This window comes from Phodopus roborovskii, unplaced genomic scaffold, assembly GCF_943737965.1.
Source record: "Phodopus roborovskii unplaced genomic scaffold, PHOROB, whole genome shotgun sequence".
In the NCBI taxonomy this organism is placed as follows: Eukaryota; Metazoa; Chordata; class Mammalia; order Rodentia; family Cricetidae; genus Phodopus; species Phodopus roborovskii.
Genome location: NW_026125397.1, coordinates 950,640 through 968,600, shown reverse-complemented (window position 1 = coordinate 968,600; position 17,961 = coordinate 950,640). Strand labels below are relative to the sequence as shown.

General features: G+C 39.9%; 1 protein-coding gene and 1 pseudogene across 1 annotated transcript in view; both read left to right on the top strand.

Annotated features, from left to right (window-relative positions):
* Positions 1-17,961, top strand: part of Heca (hdc homolog, cell cycle regulator) — a 59,669-nt gene that overhangs the window by 26,337 nt on the left and 15,371 nt on the right. The window contains exon 2 of the mRNA XM_051175327.1: positions 12,836-13,876. Coding sequence (XP_051031284.1) covers positions 12,836-13,876 — 1,041 coding nt within the window. The remainder of the gene's footprint in view (positions 1-12,835; positions 13,877-17,961) is intronic.
* Positions 3,496-4,367, top strand: LOC127215031 (prohibitin 1-like; annotated as a pseudogene).

Below are 17,961 nucleotides of genomic sequence, written 5' to 3'. Positions count from 1 at the left end.
TGGTTGCTTTAGTAATAACCTTGTATAAATCTAGGCAAAAGTCATGATTTTCAGAACATAATTTTATATATTCATTTTGCTACCTTTGTATCAGTTCATCCTATTAAAATAGCATGAGAAGTTAAACTCAACCAGAGGCTAAGACAAATAGTTTAAGTGGTCTTATTGTAGCCCCTGAACTAATCGAAACAAATTAATAAAATATTTTTGTAAGTGCTAGTTTTCTTTATGTGTAAAGTTTAATGTTTTATTTTTAAGTGGAGAAAAAATACTCAAACTTATTTTTAAAAATTAAATCTTTTAAAGTTTTCACTTTTAAAAAGCATACCAGTTAATAAAGATATAATCCTTAAACACCCAGTAAGTTTGAGGTATTCATGGGCACCAGTGGGCTTCAATAGTGATCCAGTCATAAAACTATTTCAGTGCTACTTCATAACTGTAGTTTTACTAGTTATAAAACATAATTTAATATCTGATAGGCTAATCTCAGAGGGGTTGTGACTTGCAGGTCTAGAATCACGTTCTCTTGATCTGCTCAGGGTTCACCCATTAGTGAAAAGTCTTATTCTTGAGATGTCTTTTGAAAACAGTAATTATTTATTATTGCAGCTGCCAAAGGTGACAATAATAATAGTTGGGGCCAACAACTATTATTGAAGTCCATGAAACTTAAAAAAGAATATTTGCGGAATGAAGTGCCCTTAGGGAGTCTTGTCTCTTGTATAATCCTAAAATTCTTGAAAACCATTCTGTGGACAGAGCAGTGTTCATGCCTTGAAAATCTTTAAAATAAGGCTCCAATTCTGTGTGGCCAACCTCCAGGACCCACAGGATCTGGAAGTAAAGGCTAGAAGAGAATTTTAAATTGCTATGCCTTTTGCAGGCATGCACCAACATATGTACAAATAGCCTTCCTGCAAAGGGTATTACATTTAATTCAAGTTACCTATGGAAGTCTGTACATGTACTCACTAAATTAACTGAACAGAGAGACTTTAGTGACTGCATGAGACAAAAACCTTTACCAAAATTACATCAAGAGTATTAAACTAATCTTTATAGCAATAATAAGTAGCAATAAAAAGTCTTGGAAGAAAACGAAATCAACATTTGAATTACTACTCTAATATTATTAAGCATCCAATTAAAAAAAAAGTACAAGGCAAGCAAAAAAGGGAAATATGATTCACTATTTTTTTTCCATGCTCAACCCCTGTAACAAAGTCCACACTGGATATAAAATAGTTGTTTAAGATATCTCTTAAATTGGTGTGCATCTTCAGTAGCTGATAGGTATTAGAGTATTTTCAGAGATGTTATGTATTTTCTTTCTTCTACAGTTTGGTAGTCATTTTTTTGTCACTGTAACAAATGCTTAAGATACTCTATTTATTAAAAGGGAAGGTTGCTGGGTGTGGTAGACATGATTTTAATACCAGCACTCAGAAGACAGGCAGGCAGGTATATCTCTGAATTCGAGGCCAGCTTGGTCTGCAGAGTGAGTTGCAGTTTCAGGCTACAGAGAGAGACCCCATTTTTTAAAAAAAGTTTATTTTGGCATATGCCTTTAGAAATTGCAGTTAATTGGCCCTGTTGCTTTCAACTATACATCATCAAAACATGGTAAACCCAAACCACTCATATAATGGCTAGAAAGTGAGAAAGAGAGGAAAAATCTGGTTTCCCACTGGGACACACTTCTAGTGACCTGAAAGCCATCTATTAGGTCCCCACTTCTCAAAGTTTACCACATCCTGTTAACTAGGCTAAGCATCAAGCCTTGAACATAGGGGTCCTTGGATTCTAGATCAAAAATACAGTATACATTGAAGTATTTGAGCCTGAGATGAACCAACCCTGAGATGAACCAATTTACTACATATGACTAAAAACAAACAAAAAGTCTAATCCTAATAAATTTGGGGTCAAGCATGCATGGTGGCACACACTTGTAATCTCAGCTGTTAGGAGGCTAAGGCAGGAACGGCAAAGAGTTTGAGTTCAAGGCCAACCTGTGCTACATAGTGATATACTGTCTCAAACTGCCTTCCCCTTCTCCCCCAAAGCAGATGGAGGTAGAGTTCAGTGGTAGAGAGCACACTTAGCTGTGCATGCCCTAAGTTTCCCCAGCAAAGAAGTAAAGAAAAGGAAGCGGATGGGAAAGGAGAGAAGAAGAAAAAGAAAATGGAAAGGGGAAGTGCCGATGTTGGAATATTAGTACACATTGTCTTATCAATATTTCCAGATACTCACTTGTGTTTTTCTTTTTCTTCCATACTATTGTGCTGCAATACAAAAAAAGATAAATCTCCTAGACTGGCAGGGTTTGAAGTCATGTATCATGACAAAGGAAAGGATGCTTACTGACTTTGCATTGAGGCCAGCCAGGTGGCACCCTTCTCTGGCTGATTTTGAAAAATGAGAACTAGATGGTACCTATCAAGTACAGACTTTAATTTGTATTTGGGTAAACTGAATTACAAGTTATGAAAGCAGGTAGTGAAGAGACTTGTTGTAGTTATGCACTCCTTTTCCACAATTAATTTAAACTGGCCTTCAAAAGAATAACATAGTATAAGGTAAATAATTACAGAGAGCACTAATAATAGGGACATACTCAATAGGTAAGATAGTGTGTTTCCTAAGCCATTAGAAGAGGTAGGTTGCAAATTTAGCTTTCATGTTTCTAGCACAAAGGGGGGAGGCAAAAAGAAGTAGTAGTGTCGTGCTCTAGTCTTTATTAGATTAGAAAACAGAAACCAGTCACTTAACTGTAAGGCATTGTAAAATAGTGAACAGTGTTAAGGACAATACCTTTTTATAAGTAAACCACATTTATTTTGTCTGCTTTCATTATTATAAGCATTTTTTGTCCAAGGGATGAAACAGTGTGGCCCAGTAACCAGCTCTTAGCCATTTGGCTTGAGAGGTCTATTTTATTTTGCATAGGAGTCCTACACCCAGTGTCTGCATCCCTTTAACAAAGACCCAGGACTGGTTTATGACGACACACTATAGGGAAGACTACCTATTGGAGAACTTTGAAGGATCTTAGGCATTTATCTATGACAGACTTGTTAAAAAAGATTTAGAGCTCTCTGAAGTATTTCCTATGTGAAGTTGACAGTTTGAATCTTTAAAGTACTACGCTGGTTAGTTTTTGTGTCAACTTGGCACAAGCTTTAGAGTCATTTGGGAACAGGGAACCTCAGTTGAGAAAATGCATCTGACAGATTGGCTTGTAGGCAAGCTTGTGGGATTTTTGTTTTTGATTAGTGATTGATGTGGGAGGGTCTAGCTCAATGTGGGTGGTGCCCTCCCTGGGCAGATGGTTCTAAGTTGTGTAAGAAAGCAGGCTGAGCAAGCCTTGAATGAGCAAGCCAGTAAGCAGTGTTTCTTTACGGCCTCAGCTTCAGTTCCTGTCTTCAGGTTCTTGCCTTGAATTCTTGTCTTGACTTCCCTTAGTGATATGAATATGAACTGAGATGCGAGTCTGGGGAATTCATGTGGAGGTCAGCTTGAAAGCAGGTGTGAGTGGGTCCAACAGGAGGAATCATGGCTGCCGAAGTGTATGAGTCCATCGGAAAGTTCGGCCTAACGTTAGCGGTTGCAGGAGGCGTGGTGAACTCTGTGTTATATACTGTGGATGCTGGTCACAGAGCTGTCATCTTTGACCGATTCCGTGGAGTACAGGACATTGTGGTAGGGAAGGGACTCACTTTCTCATCCTTTGGATACAGAAACTTATTATCTTTGACTGCCGCTCATGACCATGGAATGTACCAGTCATCACTGGTAGCAAAGATCTGCAGAATGTCAACATCACACTGCATCCTCTTCCGGGTGGTGGCCAGCCAGCTTCCTCGTATCTACATCAGCATCAGTGAGAACTATGATGAGCAGGTGCTGCCATCCATCACCACAGAGATCCACAAGTTGGTGGTGGCTCAATTTGATGCTGGAGAATTGATCACCAAGCGAGAGCTGGTCTCCACGCAAGTGAGCGATGACCTCATAGAGATAGCAGCAACATTTAGGCTCATCCTGGATGGCATGTTTCTGACACATCTGACCTTCGGGAAGGAGTTCACAGAAGCAGTGGAAGCCAAACAGGTGGCTCAGCAGGAAGCAGAGAGGGTCAGATTTGTGGTGGAAAAGGCTGAGCAGCAGACGGCAGCCATCATCTCTGCCAAGGGTGACTCCAAAGCTGATCACCAGCTCCCTAGCCACCACAGGGGATGGCCTGATTGAGCTGCGTAAGCTGGAAGCTGCCGAGGACATTGCTTACCAGTCAGTGCTCATGCTCTAGCAATATCACCTACCCGCTAGCAAGGCAGTCGGTGCTTCTCCAGCTTTTCCAGTGAGGCCTCCCCTGCTTGCACCTTCTCAGGCTAACCAGGCTGTGGCCTTGATTGTTTTGAATATGCTTTCCTTCTGGCCCACCCCAGAAATCCTGAGAAATTTCATGATTGGCTTAACATGAAGGAAATAAAAGCAAAATCACTTCAGGTCTCTATCAAACGAAGCTTTTGTTGACCTCCCCCCCCCCCTTCCTTTCTTTTACCCACTTTCACATCCAGAATTGCCAAGTGATTATGCAGACTGGCTTTGAGCCTTTTGGAGCCTGGCTGTCCACCCTAGGCACTGACAATTGGCAGAAGAAAGGCAGGGCAGTGTGTGTGATGGATGGTAGCACAGCTGGCAGCCTGAGTAGACTTGTAGCCTCCATCCTGTCATATATTGAAGATTTGAGGACAGTGGTACACACAATTGAATGAGAAATGCAAGCTCTCAATTTTTCCAGCCATTTGAACCTACACAGATGCAGCTGGGGAAGGCCAGAGGAAGTGGTCTGCCTTAACTGTAAGGCCCATTCCCTCTAACTGTGACCAGTGAAAACAGGGGTGTGTGAACAGGACATGGACTGAAGAATCTGCTCATCAAGGTGGGTGGGTGTAACTTTGCTGCCCCCGCCAGAGTGCTAAAACTGGGATGGACTTGGAGTAATAGAAGAGGCCTAGACTGAGATGTTTACTTCCTTTCCACTTCCCATATTGGTCCTCTCAAATCCCCAATGGGATTCCAGCTTAAAGGATTATTGCATCCTGCCAGGGTTCAGCACACCTGCCAAGGCCATGTGCCTCTGCCTTCCCTCTCCCTCTCTAAATGATTGCCCTTCCTTCCCAAGGGCTATGGACCAGTGCTCCAAAGGAAGCAATCAAGAGAAAAAAACACAGTGTAAGCTTCTGTCAATAAATGACACCCAGACCTTCACAAAAAAGAATATGAACCGAGAGTTGTAAGCTGAAAGAAACCTTTTTTTTTCTCCTGAACTTGCTTTTGGTCATGGTGTTTTTAAATCACAGTCATAGAAACCCTAACTAAGACAAGCATTTTGGGACTATATTATGCTTTTTTCCCTTATCTCCTTGTTTTAGTTACTGTGATTATCATACCTATGAAACATGACTTAAAATTACTTTTCAGTTGAGCTTTTAGTATATACTGAACATAGTGATTATTCTGACAGGAAGCTGGTCTTATAGCTCACAATGCCAGATAATCAAACAATCACACTTTATCCATTAGACAGCCTAGGGAAGAGGTAAACGCTCTTTGCATCTTCAGCCATAGGAATTCCAGAGGTGGGGGAGCACAGGGACTCTCCCATGGTTGTTGTTCTTCAGACACCATTTGGGGACTCATCACATGGTAAGTAGGAATCTATAAAATAGAGTGCTATATTCCCAATGTGTGAAAAGAAAGTTGGTCACCTCTGTGTAGCTGTGTTACAAACTCAGTTTCTTGATTTTGTTTTTTGACTGTTCATTACCAAATTTTGACTATTTGTTACTGACTAAAGAGAATATCGACAAAGATTATCAAAACCAAGCCTGTCTTCTTAACAACATAAAGGCTTTAAAATTGGAGCATAGTACTAAAAAATGGCATGAAATCTAGGAAAATAAGATATAACATTTAACAACTGTCCAAAAAGCTCTCTGTAGATAATCCACATCTACATGCATGCATTTGCACACACACAAACACCTTAGTTTTATTTGGTTTAAAAAACTGGCTCTGCTTTTCCTTCAGAGGAGTGCTAGTAGTACATTTAGATGCTAGCATACCATGTAGTTTTCTAGTGTCCTTAAGCTCTAAATCTGAGCAGAAGAAAAAGTAGCCTGCAAATTTATTGTTTTGAACAGTTTGAACCTATTATATGTCTAACTATACAAATTTTAAATAATAACATAAATAATAATAAAAGCTTTATATTATTTTCATCATTTCAGTCAACACATTCCTCCAAATTATGCATTAAACCATCTCATATTTCTAAAGCTGGTAGACTATTGAGTTATAAAAATACTTTGCTACTCAGTGGTCCTGTTTTGTCTTAGAACTACTGAGTTTTGGCATTGCTCATATGTGAATCCTTAACCTTAATAGAATATCTTTAGAGGTCTGAATGACATTGCATTATTTTGATGTTCACTGTTACAATTTAAAATTCTATACCTTTCAAAATATTTGAGTAAATTGATATTAGTGTTCAAATCATTGTGAAAGTAACTTTGGAGGTGAAATGAGATGGAATGCAAGATACTATGATGTATCACTTTGTTAATTTATGAGATAAACTAAGAAGTAGTAGAGATAAAGCTGATAAAATTGATAAACCTATGAAAGCAATATATAATACAGTGGTTGCATAGTTCTGAGTTTTGAGCATGTTTCCCTCTTACTTGATCCCAGACTTAAGATGGTTTTGAAAATGTATAACAAAGTACTTATTTTTCCGACATTGAGAATATCTTTAAGGGGTTAAAACAAGTCAGTGAAATGTTTGAAGTACGCCATCCTGCTTTCTTTGATGTAGGGAAAAATCTACCACTACCACTTTATTGCTTAAAACACACATGAGAAGTCATGATCAATAAAGAGTTAGGTTGAGAGTAATGCAGGCAAGATAGAGGTAGTATTTTGACTGAGTATCTAATGTGGTTCTTGGAGGCTCACTGTAAAAAGAGATGGCTGGAGTCAGGAGCTTTTTTGGTCTAGGAGTTTGTGGAAGCTGAGAGGAACCAGGTGAGAAAGAAGGGAGTGTACATAAGTGTAGTGGAAGGGATAAGTGAGAAGGATTAATGTACAGTGCTTGAAGTACATGCTACACTCCCCATGTGTCTAGGCAGGCTGCCTGTGTGGAAGGAAGGTTGGTCACCTCTGTGGAGCTGTGTTACAAACTCAGTTTCTTGACTTTTTTTTAATATCAAGTATTATGAAATTAGCTTTTTAGCAGTAATTGCTTACAGTTAAATGAGTAAGTGTTATGCTCTATTTGAACTACTCCAATAACTCTTTTATTATCACTATTAGTCATAGTGACTCTTTGAGGTAGGCACTGTATTTCTACCATTTTACAGGTAAGAAAACAGTGGCATGGGGCAGTTAAGTATCTTGGCCAAGGCCTGAAAACTAATGAACTGAGAGCTGAGTATCCTAGCTACATAGGCTAACTCCCATGTCTGAAGCTTGCAAATGAAAACAGTTGTCAGAAATTTCATGCTGTGAGGGAGACTACTTTGTCATGGAGATTTTCAGAAATCCTGAAATTCATATTTGGTGTTCCTGTGTACAGAAGGCTGGGAGCATAGTTGTTTGATGAAGTGGGGTGACAAATAAAGGGCTGGGTATACCTGTTCTCTCCTTTTTGTCTCTATACGAGTACCTCAGCTGCTCCTGAGTCCTGCATCTGCTTGGTCCATTCCTTCTAGCAGCAGGACATATATTGCATAGCCACTACACTTTCCTAGTCATAGGTGTACAGGGTTGCTTACGTAAGACCTTGTCTCAACTGTAGACTTTAATGGTCTAGAAAACCTTTATAATTTCAGATGATCTTCTGACCCAGACCCACCTAGCTCCGTATCTGCTTTGGTTGCCTGAAATTGTTCTAAGAGTGGTGGAGAGAACTCAATTTTACAGCTAAAATCCTGAAAGCAGTGTAGTGCCTTATTATGGCAGTTAGTATGAATGGGAACTTTAAGGTTTTGTCAGATGGAGTTTATAAGGTAAGTAGTAAATGACTACTTTATTGTTTTAAATTTAAATTTGTTTTTATTTTTGAGAATTTCATACATGAGTACTGTATCTTTTCTACTCCAGCCTCTCTGCCCTCCAATTCCTCCTTTGTACCCCTACTCTCAAATTTGTGACCACTTTTTAAATTATTACATATATGTTACATATAGGCCCCATCTCTACAAGATACCAAGTCTTCAACTCATGAATACATGGGGAGCATCCAACCATGTCTACACTATAACAGGGTCTTTCAGTGTAGAAACTTGGAGGTAGAAAGCAGATGAGACTAACTGTGATGAGTGATAAGAATGTGTGGGTAGAGGTAAGGAGTCCCATCTATTTGTATTGAGCATTTAGTACAATTTGCTTACTTTCCCAGATTTGAGGATCTGTTGTGTAGGAGGTGCTTGATATTAAGACTTAAGTATATCTGCCGCTTTTGGAAATGATATAAATAGAATTTCCCCCTATTTGTTCACCGTAGTCCTTTTTTTTTTTTTTAATGCAAATGGGTCTCAAGGTTTACTTTCTAAATATTGTGAATGTAAAGATCAGCCACCCTCAATTCTGAGTTCATATATCTTGGTTATTACTATTACATTTCAGAGATGTGAAGAATTAATGATTAAACCAACTGATTTTGTTTGATTAACAATTTTAAAGGACATAGTCTAGGTGACTGTAGTTTACTCCATACGAGTCATTCTTGTAATTTTTTTCAGTGTGCTTTAGTATATTTGTTTTTTTTTTTTTCATATAGGATTACAGCTCTTCCTTTTATTTTTGTCATGTGTGAGTTTACATGCCAGTCTCTTTTAATGTAACTTTTTATTCAGCTCCTGATTATAAATGACCTGGGTGGGCTAGGTGGTACAGTGGTGTCTGGAGGTAGGCCTTGAAGCATAGCAGGCAGGAGGAACTAAGGGTTAGTAGATGTCATGCCCTATCTGTTTTAAGCAGCATGTGTATTTTTCATCATCAACAATCAAGGTATTGTTTTTAATCTGCATTTTTCACAGAAAAAAATCTGGCAAGAAAAGAAGTAATTTGGCTAAGGGTACCTTGCTTGTAAATCAGATGTTCTCAATTTATGGATTGCAACTCCTTTGGGGGACCAAAGGAAAACCATAAGACCAATGGAAAACACATATTTTTTTACATTATGATTCATAACTGTAGCAATGAAAATGATTTTATAGTTGGGGGTCACCACAACATGAAAAACTGTATTATAGGGACACAGCGTTAGGGAGGTTGAGAACCACTGTTAGACATGGCACTTGTATGAAGGTATTCTTATAGCAGAATTAATACTTGACTTGCTCTCCTATACAAAATAGGATTTAGACAAAGATTAAAGATTTAGACTTCTAGGAGACAGATGGAGAAACCATTAGTCAATTAGGTCTATTTGGCTGAGGCCGTATCACCCCACTTTGAAGGAGGTAATTGGAATGCAGTAGTAATACATAGCTAGTACTTACATAGACTTTAAGGGTTTGTCCACCTGTGCTGTTGGATTTGGTGGGATGTTGTATTAGTTACTCAGTGGTCAGCAATGAGGTTGTGAAAGTTTCTGAGGAAGGTAGGAGTTTTCATTGTTTGTTCCCTGGAACAGAGTCCTAAATTCCTGGATGCCCTGCTCACAGCCTTCTCTACCCTCCGTACCATTCCCAGTCTCTCTTCTTCCTTTTGTGCCTACACTCCTCAGGTTTCTAGGAGAGCTATCTGCACATAGTAACTGCCTTTTTCTTCCTTCCTTTCTTCCTTCCTTCCTTCCTTCCTTCCTTCCTTCCTTCCTTCCTTCCTTCCTTTCTTTCTTTCTTTCTTTCTTTCTTTCTTTCTTTTTAAAAATCTTGCCCACCATTTGCTCCCTATTTGCCTCTTGTGATTCCCTCATCACACCACAAGGACAGTCCTCTCAGGGGTGGAAGTGCATGAGCCTTTGGGCCTGACCTTAACCAGTAGTTCTCAACCAGCCATTTGCCCTTCAGGGAATATCTGGAAATGTCTGAAGACAGTCTGATCTTTAAAATGAGGGAAGGAATGCTGCTGATAACCCTGAGGAGGAAGGGTTATGAAGCACAGGATAGCTCCTACCTCAGGAGTTATCTGATCCCCAAATCAGTAGTGCACAGGGGGAGAAATACTGGTCTTGTTCAAGGATATACCACTAACTTCCATTCTTAAATGTGGCCGATTTGACATAATTCTGTCTTGACTTGTCTTCAGTGAATTTTGTTTCTGCTTTATTGTTCTCTGTAGTGAACATCTTGTACCATCCTTGATGCTAGTAATTACTGCTCACAATTCTCTTCTCAATCCCTTGTTTATGTTCATGTTTCATATTTTCTTTGCATGTCTCTTGGGTGTCAGTGATTTAACCCACGTCTCTGAATGTATGATTCCACCTGTACTCTGTGTTTGAACTCTCTTGAGCTCTGGTAATGTTTTTTCTCCATCACACAGGTACTTCCTGATCATCAGGTCCCAAACAGGGAAGTCAGGCTGATCATTGTTCTTCTGTGCCTCCTGCACTGACAGATATCTGACACTGCTCCATGAGTTCAGGCTTTCACATTCCTGTATGATGAGTGCATTCCTTTCCTCCCTGTCCTAAGTCTCACAGTGCCACCATGTAGATACGGAATCTAAAACAACTTTTGAGTCTCAGTGCTTCCTTAACATCTCATTTATAGAATGTGTTTTAAATGCCTGTGTAGTACTTGGAACCTTTGTAATCAAGCCCAGTGGTTCCCAGTTGGGTAGACCTAGGGGTTCAGAACACTGGTAGAGCACTTTGCTAGTGTGGATCAAGGCCTGGAATCTAGCCCCAGTAGGCCACCCCCAAATCATAGGAAGTTGAGATGGGTGGGTTTATACAGGTCGAATGTTCAGGATCCAGTGATATTAACTTCTTGTAATATACTGGACAGTCACACTCCACAAAGAATTATCTAAATGTTGTTAAACAATAGCGAATTTTGCTTTTAGTTTTACTTACTTAGGGAAGTGAAGAGAGAAATGCACACAAATGCAGACTAGAATTTAAGGGGAGTTAATGAATGATGTTGGAAATTGTAGAAGTGCAAAGAGAGCAATTGGGCCAGCCTGTTGGTCTGTCATTTGCTGTGCTGGTCTTTTCTGGGCAGATAGTCACATTTAGCCCTTGCCCACATAACTGGCAGCTGCTGGTTTGTGCCTGTAGCATCGTGTCTCCTTCTGTGGCATACCCAGAACTGCATCGACTCAGTTCCTGCCCTGCTAGGCTCTTCATTTCTGACTTTGGATACACTTTTTCCGAATTTTGCTATCTTTTGATTAGACCTTCAGCTATTACCTTAGAAAGCTTTTTTAACAAATAAAAATGTCATAAACTGTGTAGAGAGATCTCTGCTAATGATAAGGACAACATTAGTAAGCTTTATGTGGTAGGTACTGTGAATTCTAAGTATTATTTCTCACTAAAAATTATACACTATATAAATAAAAATATACACATTATACACATTTATAAAAATAAAATACCATCCTACTTTCTCAAGGCTTGTATTCCTTGGAATTGAGATTTGCCTATTCTCTTCTTCCCCCATATTAAAAACTAGATTTCTTTCTTCTTCTTCTTCTTTTTTTTTTTAGGTCAGGTTGGAACAAAATTGACAGTAGAGTAAATCTGTATGTAGTCCCTCTACCACCCCTAAACGGAGCTTCTCGTTGCTCTGTCAGCAGGTTCTGCACACAAACTGGGTCCTGAACCTCTTTTATGCATAGTAACACTCAGTTCTGTAGCTAGCCTTTAGGGTTTGCGGCTGGTGTTTATGTGCTGTGGATTTTGACAGTATGTCATACAAAGTAGCTGTACCATCCTAGAAACATTTTCATCCTTCTTTCCTCTCTCCCTGGTGACCACGGATCTTGTTGAGGGTGTCCATCACAGCTGGTCTTGATGTTTTTAAAACACATATTCTAAGCCGATATTAGGTTGTTGTTGAGAAGCTGTAAGAATCTGGTGTCTGTCAGTTTCCATGTACACATTTACCTCTTAAGAAGTGGGCCTGCTTTGTGTTATTGTTTTATTTCTGGGAACCTGTTAGCTATTTGGACCCTGTGTGGGTAATGTATAAAACTGCAGAAATACCTCTTTGTTGCTTTCTGTCTGTCTACTTTAATAAAATGGTGTTTTCTTTAACAACTGGACAGTGAAGTTTTGTGAAGGCCAACAGTTAGTTTGATCAGACTTCCTGCCATTATTATCTGATGACTCTAGGAGAAAAGTTGAGATGAGGCTGGTCTGTTTTCACAGTGCTGTTTCTGTTCAGGACAATCTAAAACCCATGATAAAGCATTCAAAGATACCACCAGAACTGGTTGGTTTAGTAGCTTCATATTAATTCCTAGTTGCCCTGCAGTGACTCATTTTTAAAGGAACTCTGGACCTGCCTATTATTACACCCACATTGTGAGAAAACTTTATACTACACTGTCATAAGGCCTGAAACACCATTGATCTATGAAGGATTTGGACTTCTTGAAACTTACAAGTATGTTTTTCAGCAGATAATTAAGAATAGAAAATAAATTTCTTTGGAACAGCATCATATTGAAAGAAAATGATGAATGTTTCTAAATCTGCCTGGTATTTGTTCCAGTGGTGGTGTAAGTGGCATGAATGGGCCAACAGGGATGGATTGCCCTCTGGAGTCCTCATACCCTGTGTACTGATTCTCTTTTATTCTTCTTTTAGAAGCTCCCTGTGCCACGCCTCTGATCTGCAGCTTTGGGAGGCCAGTGGACCTGGAGAAGGATGACTATCAGAAGGTGGTATGTAACAATGAGCACTGCCCCTGCAGCACGTGGATGCACCTGCAGTGCTTCTATGAGTGGGAGAGCAGCATCCTGGCGCAGTTCAACTGCATTGGCAGGGCCCGCAGCTGGAATGAGAAGCAGTGCCGCCAGAATATGTGGACCAAGAAGGGCTACGACCTGGCCTTTCGCTTCTGTTCCTGTCGCTGTGGGCAAGGCCACTTAAAAAAGGACACAGACTGGTACCAAGTAAAGCGGATGCAAGATGAAAAAAAGAAGAAGTCTGGGTCAGAGAAGAACACAGCAAGGCCTCCAGGGGAAGCTGGGGAGGAGGCAAAAAAATGCAGACCCCTGAACAAGCCCCAGAAAGGCCTGAACCATGACCTTCCCCGGCGGCATTCCATGGACAGGCAGAACTCCCAAGAAAAGACAGTCAATGCTGCAGCCTATGGGGCCCGCTCCCCTTGTGGCTCCCCTGGCCAGTCCCCACCCTCTGGTTACTCTATCCTCTCCCCAGCCCACTTTAGTGGTCCCCGCTCCTCCAGATACCTTGGGGAATTCTTAAAGAATGCCATTCATCTTGAGCCTCACAAAAAGGCCATGCCTGGGGGCCATGTGTTCAGAAATGCCCACTTTGAGTATAGTTCGCCTGGGCTGTCTGTACACAGGGCAGGTCACTTTGACACCCCTGTACAGTTTCTGCGGCGACTGGACCTCTCTGAACTACTCACTCACATCCCCAGGCATAAGCTGAACACTTTCCATGTTCGAATGGAAGACGACGCCCAAGTGGGCCAAGGCGAGGATCTACGGAAGTTCATTCTTGCAGCCCTCAGTGCCAGCCACAGAAATGTTGTGAACTGCGCTTTGTGCCACCGGGCACTCCCCGTGTTTGAACAGTTCCCACTAGTGGATGGAACTCTGTTCTTAAGTCCCTCAAGACATGATGAGATTGAATATGATGTTCCTTGTCACCTTCAAGGTATAGGTGTTGATTCACCTTACCTGCTTTCTGTTTGTTATAACCCAAAAAACAAGATGGAATTGCGTTTTTGTTTTTAACTTAATTGTAACTGATGTCTTTTTGTTCTAGCCAAGGGCTAGGTAACATGAATATTTCAGCTTCACCCAGTGGGCTGGTGATTTTTATACTCTGGGTATAGTTGGCCTGGTGGGTAATTCTATGTTTTTGTCCTGTGCTAATTTGAAGAAGGGATCACTGATGTTTAGCTTTTCACAACTGGGTGAAAATTTAAGAGAAGGAATTACATTATTCTCTTTGCTGTGAAATAATTAGTTTGAATCTTTTAATGTGACCAGTAGGCTATGATCCTTGTAAACAGGGAAAGCAGGAACAAGACTGTATGATTTCTTATTAATTGAATTAATTTTAAAATTGTGAAAGATGAGACTGTTGGTAACATCAAAAGGAGAATGGGGGAATGATTGAAAGTCCAGACATGACCTTGTTTGGGGGAGTGTAGTGGTCAGCTTATATGTATGGCAGACTTGGGCACATTTTAGCCATAACTTGAATGGCAAGGAGTTGGTCAGTATAGGTATGAAATTAAAACTGTTGAACTTCCAAAAGGAAGAAATACATGATATATAAATCTATAGCTTTAACAAAATGCTACAGTGTCAGATAAAAATTATTCCTGTCTTCCCACTAAACCCTGTCTCCTCCCCTAGAGCCAAGCACTTAGAAATGCTGATTTCTCAAGGATTTTGACATCACAATTTTAAATAGTTATTTTTATTCTCCAGTTTTAGGTACTATCTTTTGACTAGACTGGCATTTAAGGTAGATGACTACATTATCTCCCTCTGGGGATAAATTCCTAGTGTTTTTGCTGGGTGTTAGTAGTGGTGAACCAGGATATATAGTCCCATTATAGGAACAATCCTGTTAAGGATGCTTTTAAAATTAGAGTTCATTTCCAATTGTTGGTGTAGAATCTAAAGGTTCAGGTGCCTGAGAGAAGGGCTTTAATTTTTTGTTTTAACTTTGGAGGAAGGTTGCTCTCTCCCAGCAACTTTGTAAACCACTTTGGCACACTCAGCATAGTTTCTGAAGGTTTGTTTTTTTATTTGTTTGTTTTTTCCTTCTGTGAACACCTCTTCTGAAGATTTTCATCCCCATGCTCTATTCTGCACTGGAACACTCATGTTTCAAGTCTTGCCTCCTAAACCCATAGTTTCTCCTCTGTATTTCCCGCCTTAGACATCCTCAGAAGCTGAGACATTAGAAGTTTGAGAGAATATTCTCATTCATTTTTAAAATTTGATTGATTGTTACCTAGCTGAGTCATTTAGTCCTTTAAATTACAAATATTTTCCTTTAGAAACTTGAAGAGTGTTTCTTTACTCTCTCCTTATTACATTGTTATTGTCTTCATATCTGATATTCCCCTCATCTTTATCCCTTCTAAAGGGTTTTGTTTTTCTCCTAATATCTCTACTGTTCTGAAATCCCACCATTATGTGGTTCCTCAGCTCCTCCCCCTTCATTTACTGTGGCCTGTCTTAGATTATTAAATATATAAACTTAGATAATCACTTTGGAGAAACTCTGCTTTTGCTTTATTTCTTTGATAAATTCCTCTCTACACTTAAATACTGGCTGTACCTCTTAGATTGTCATTTCTCACTCCCATTTGATGGGAGAGAAAATCTTGTGTTAATCTGTTACTCATCTCTATTATTCTGTCATACTTTCTGGAAATGGAACATTTCCTTGGATTTATCTTCTAATATTTTTAATTTCCAGGGACTTTTTGTTTATATTTTGTTTTTTTGACACATTCCCTGTGTATATCAGGGTAACCTCACAAATGTAGATCAGGCTGTCCCCAAATGCTGGGTGTAAAGACTTTTACTACCAAACCTAGTTCCAGGGGCTTTTAATAGTACCACATTCTTGTTTCTCAGATGACGTTTCCTTTGTTAGATTTCAGAGTAAGAAAAAGGAATTGTAGTTAGGAATTGTCTTTTTTGCCTGATTCTCTGGACACCCAAATTCTAGTGGCCTTATGGGATTTAAAGCCCTCTCACTGTTCCATGGCAGGGTTGGATAGGATGGCTTTTATTACACATCCAACAGGTGACAGACTGGTTGCCTTCTGATGCCCCAGCTGGCTCTCTATTATCCATGTTCAGTTTCATCTTCCACTAGGTTAATTTGGGATTGTTTAAAAAGTTGTGTTTTAAATTGAAATACAACTGTGCATATTTATGGATTTTAGGGTGATGTTTTAATGCCTATTTATATTATGTAATGGTAAAACTAGGGTACTGAAGATAATATTCACCTCACATTTATAATCTCTGGTAAGAACATTCAAAACCCTAGTTATTTTGAAAACCACTGCATAATACTGTTGACTACAGTTGCTACAGAACAGTGAGACGTTAGAACTTTTACTTTTCCTAACTGTAAGTAGTTGTGTGTCTTTTAAGCAGCTTCTTTCCACTCACCCAATTCTCCCTCCCTTTCCTAGCCTTAGGTAACCATTGTTCTTACTCTGTATTTCCATCAGTATCTTTTTACATGCCACAACTATGTGGATCACATGGTATAGTCTTTCTGCCCCTGCCATAGTTTTTTTTATTACTTAATGCAATGATCAGGTTTATCCATTTTATGGCAGTGTGATTAAATTTCTTTTTGGATATACATACATACATACATCTATGTACACAAAAGTATTTTCTTTGTCCATTCATCATTGTGATGGACTCTTATAGTTTGATTCTATAGCTGTTGCGAGTATTGCTGCAGTGACTATGGGTGTACATGCCCTTCTGACATACACAACACTATATACCCAGTGTTGTGATTTCTGCATCATATGGTAATTTTAATAAAAAAAGGTTATCACACATCATAACATATACTGTTGTTATTATTAGGTAATTTATAATTTTGTTTATGTGTTTATTTTTGAAACACAGTCTTACTGTGTAGCTTTGGCTGGCCTGAAACTGGCTATATAGATCAGGCTAGCCTTGACCTCAGAGATTAGCTTAACTCTGCCTCCAGAGTGCTGAACTTAAAGGTGTAAGCCATTATGCCTGGCTCAATTTTTAATTTTTTTGAGGGAACTCTATTGTAGTTTTTCTGTCATGGATGTACTACATCCCATTAGTAGTGGGTGAGGATTCACCTTGAACTTATTAACTCAACTGGATGAAGCTGGAAGGCATAATTAAGTAAGCCAAGCACAGAAAGATGAAACCATTTGATCTCATTCAGCTGCCGAGCTGAAAACAACTATATTCAGAAATATAGAATGGAAAGTGCTTTACTTAAGATCAGGAAGAGTAGGGGACACCCTTCCCAGGTTAGGAAAGAGAATGGTCAGTGGCAGAAATACAGTTTGTTTGGGTATTTTCTGTTTTGTAGAGATGGAGTTTATGTTTTTGTTTCTTTTTTTAAATATATTTTTTTATTTAATTTATTATTTTACATGTCAATCCCAGTTCCCTCTCCCTCCATCTTCCCTTCTTCCTCCCTCCCTCACTTTTACCCTCTCTGCCCTCTCACATGCACCCTAACCACCCTCCCCTCCTATCCCCCCACCCCAATTCCATATGTACAGGAATGCCATCCAGTTGGTGTCATATAGATCTGACAGGTCATGTGAAGTAGGGACTAGGGCTTCTCTCCTGTCTCTAGGGTAAGGCAGTTATCCCTCCATGGGGGATGGGCTCGCAGCTCCTTTTGTGCCCCAGGGATACATCCTGGCTCCACTCTCTGAGGTCCCTTAGACTGCTCAGTCCTTCTGGCTGAGACCCATATTCAGGGGGGCCTGAGTCAGTCCCATGCTGAATTCTTAGCTATCAGTCTGGGGGCCCGTTAGCTCCTCCTTGTTCAGGTCAGCTGTCTCTATGTGTTTCTGCAGCCTGGTCTTGTCCTCTCCATCTGCATCTGGGTTCTAGTTCGACTCAGTGTTTATGATGGGTGTTTGCTCCTGTTTCCAACAGGTATTAGTTGAGGGCTCCATGGAGAAGTTAGTTGTTGATCTCACCATCCAGGAAGGGCATTTATGGTAGCCTTTCCACGGA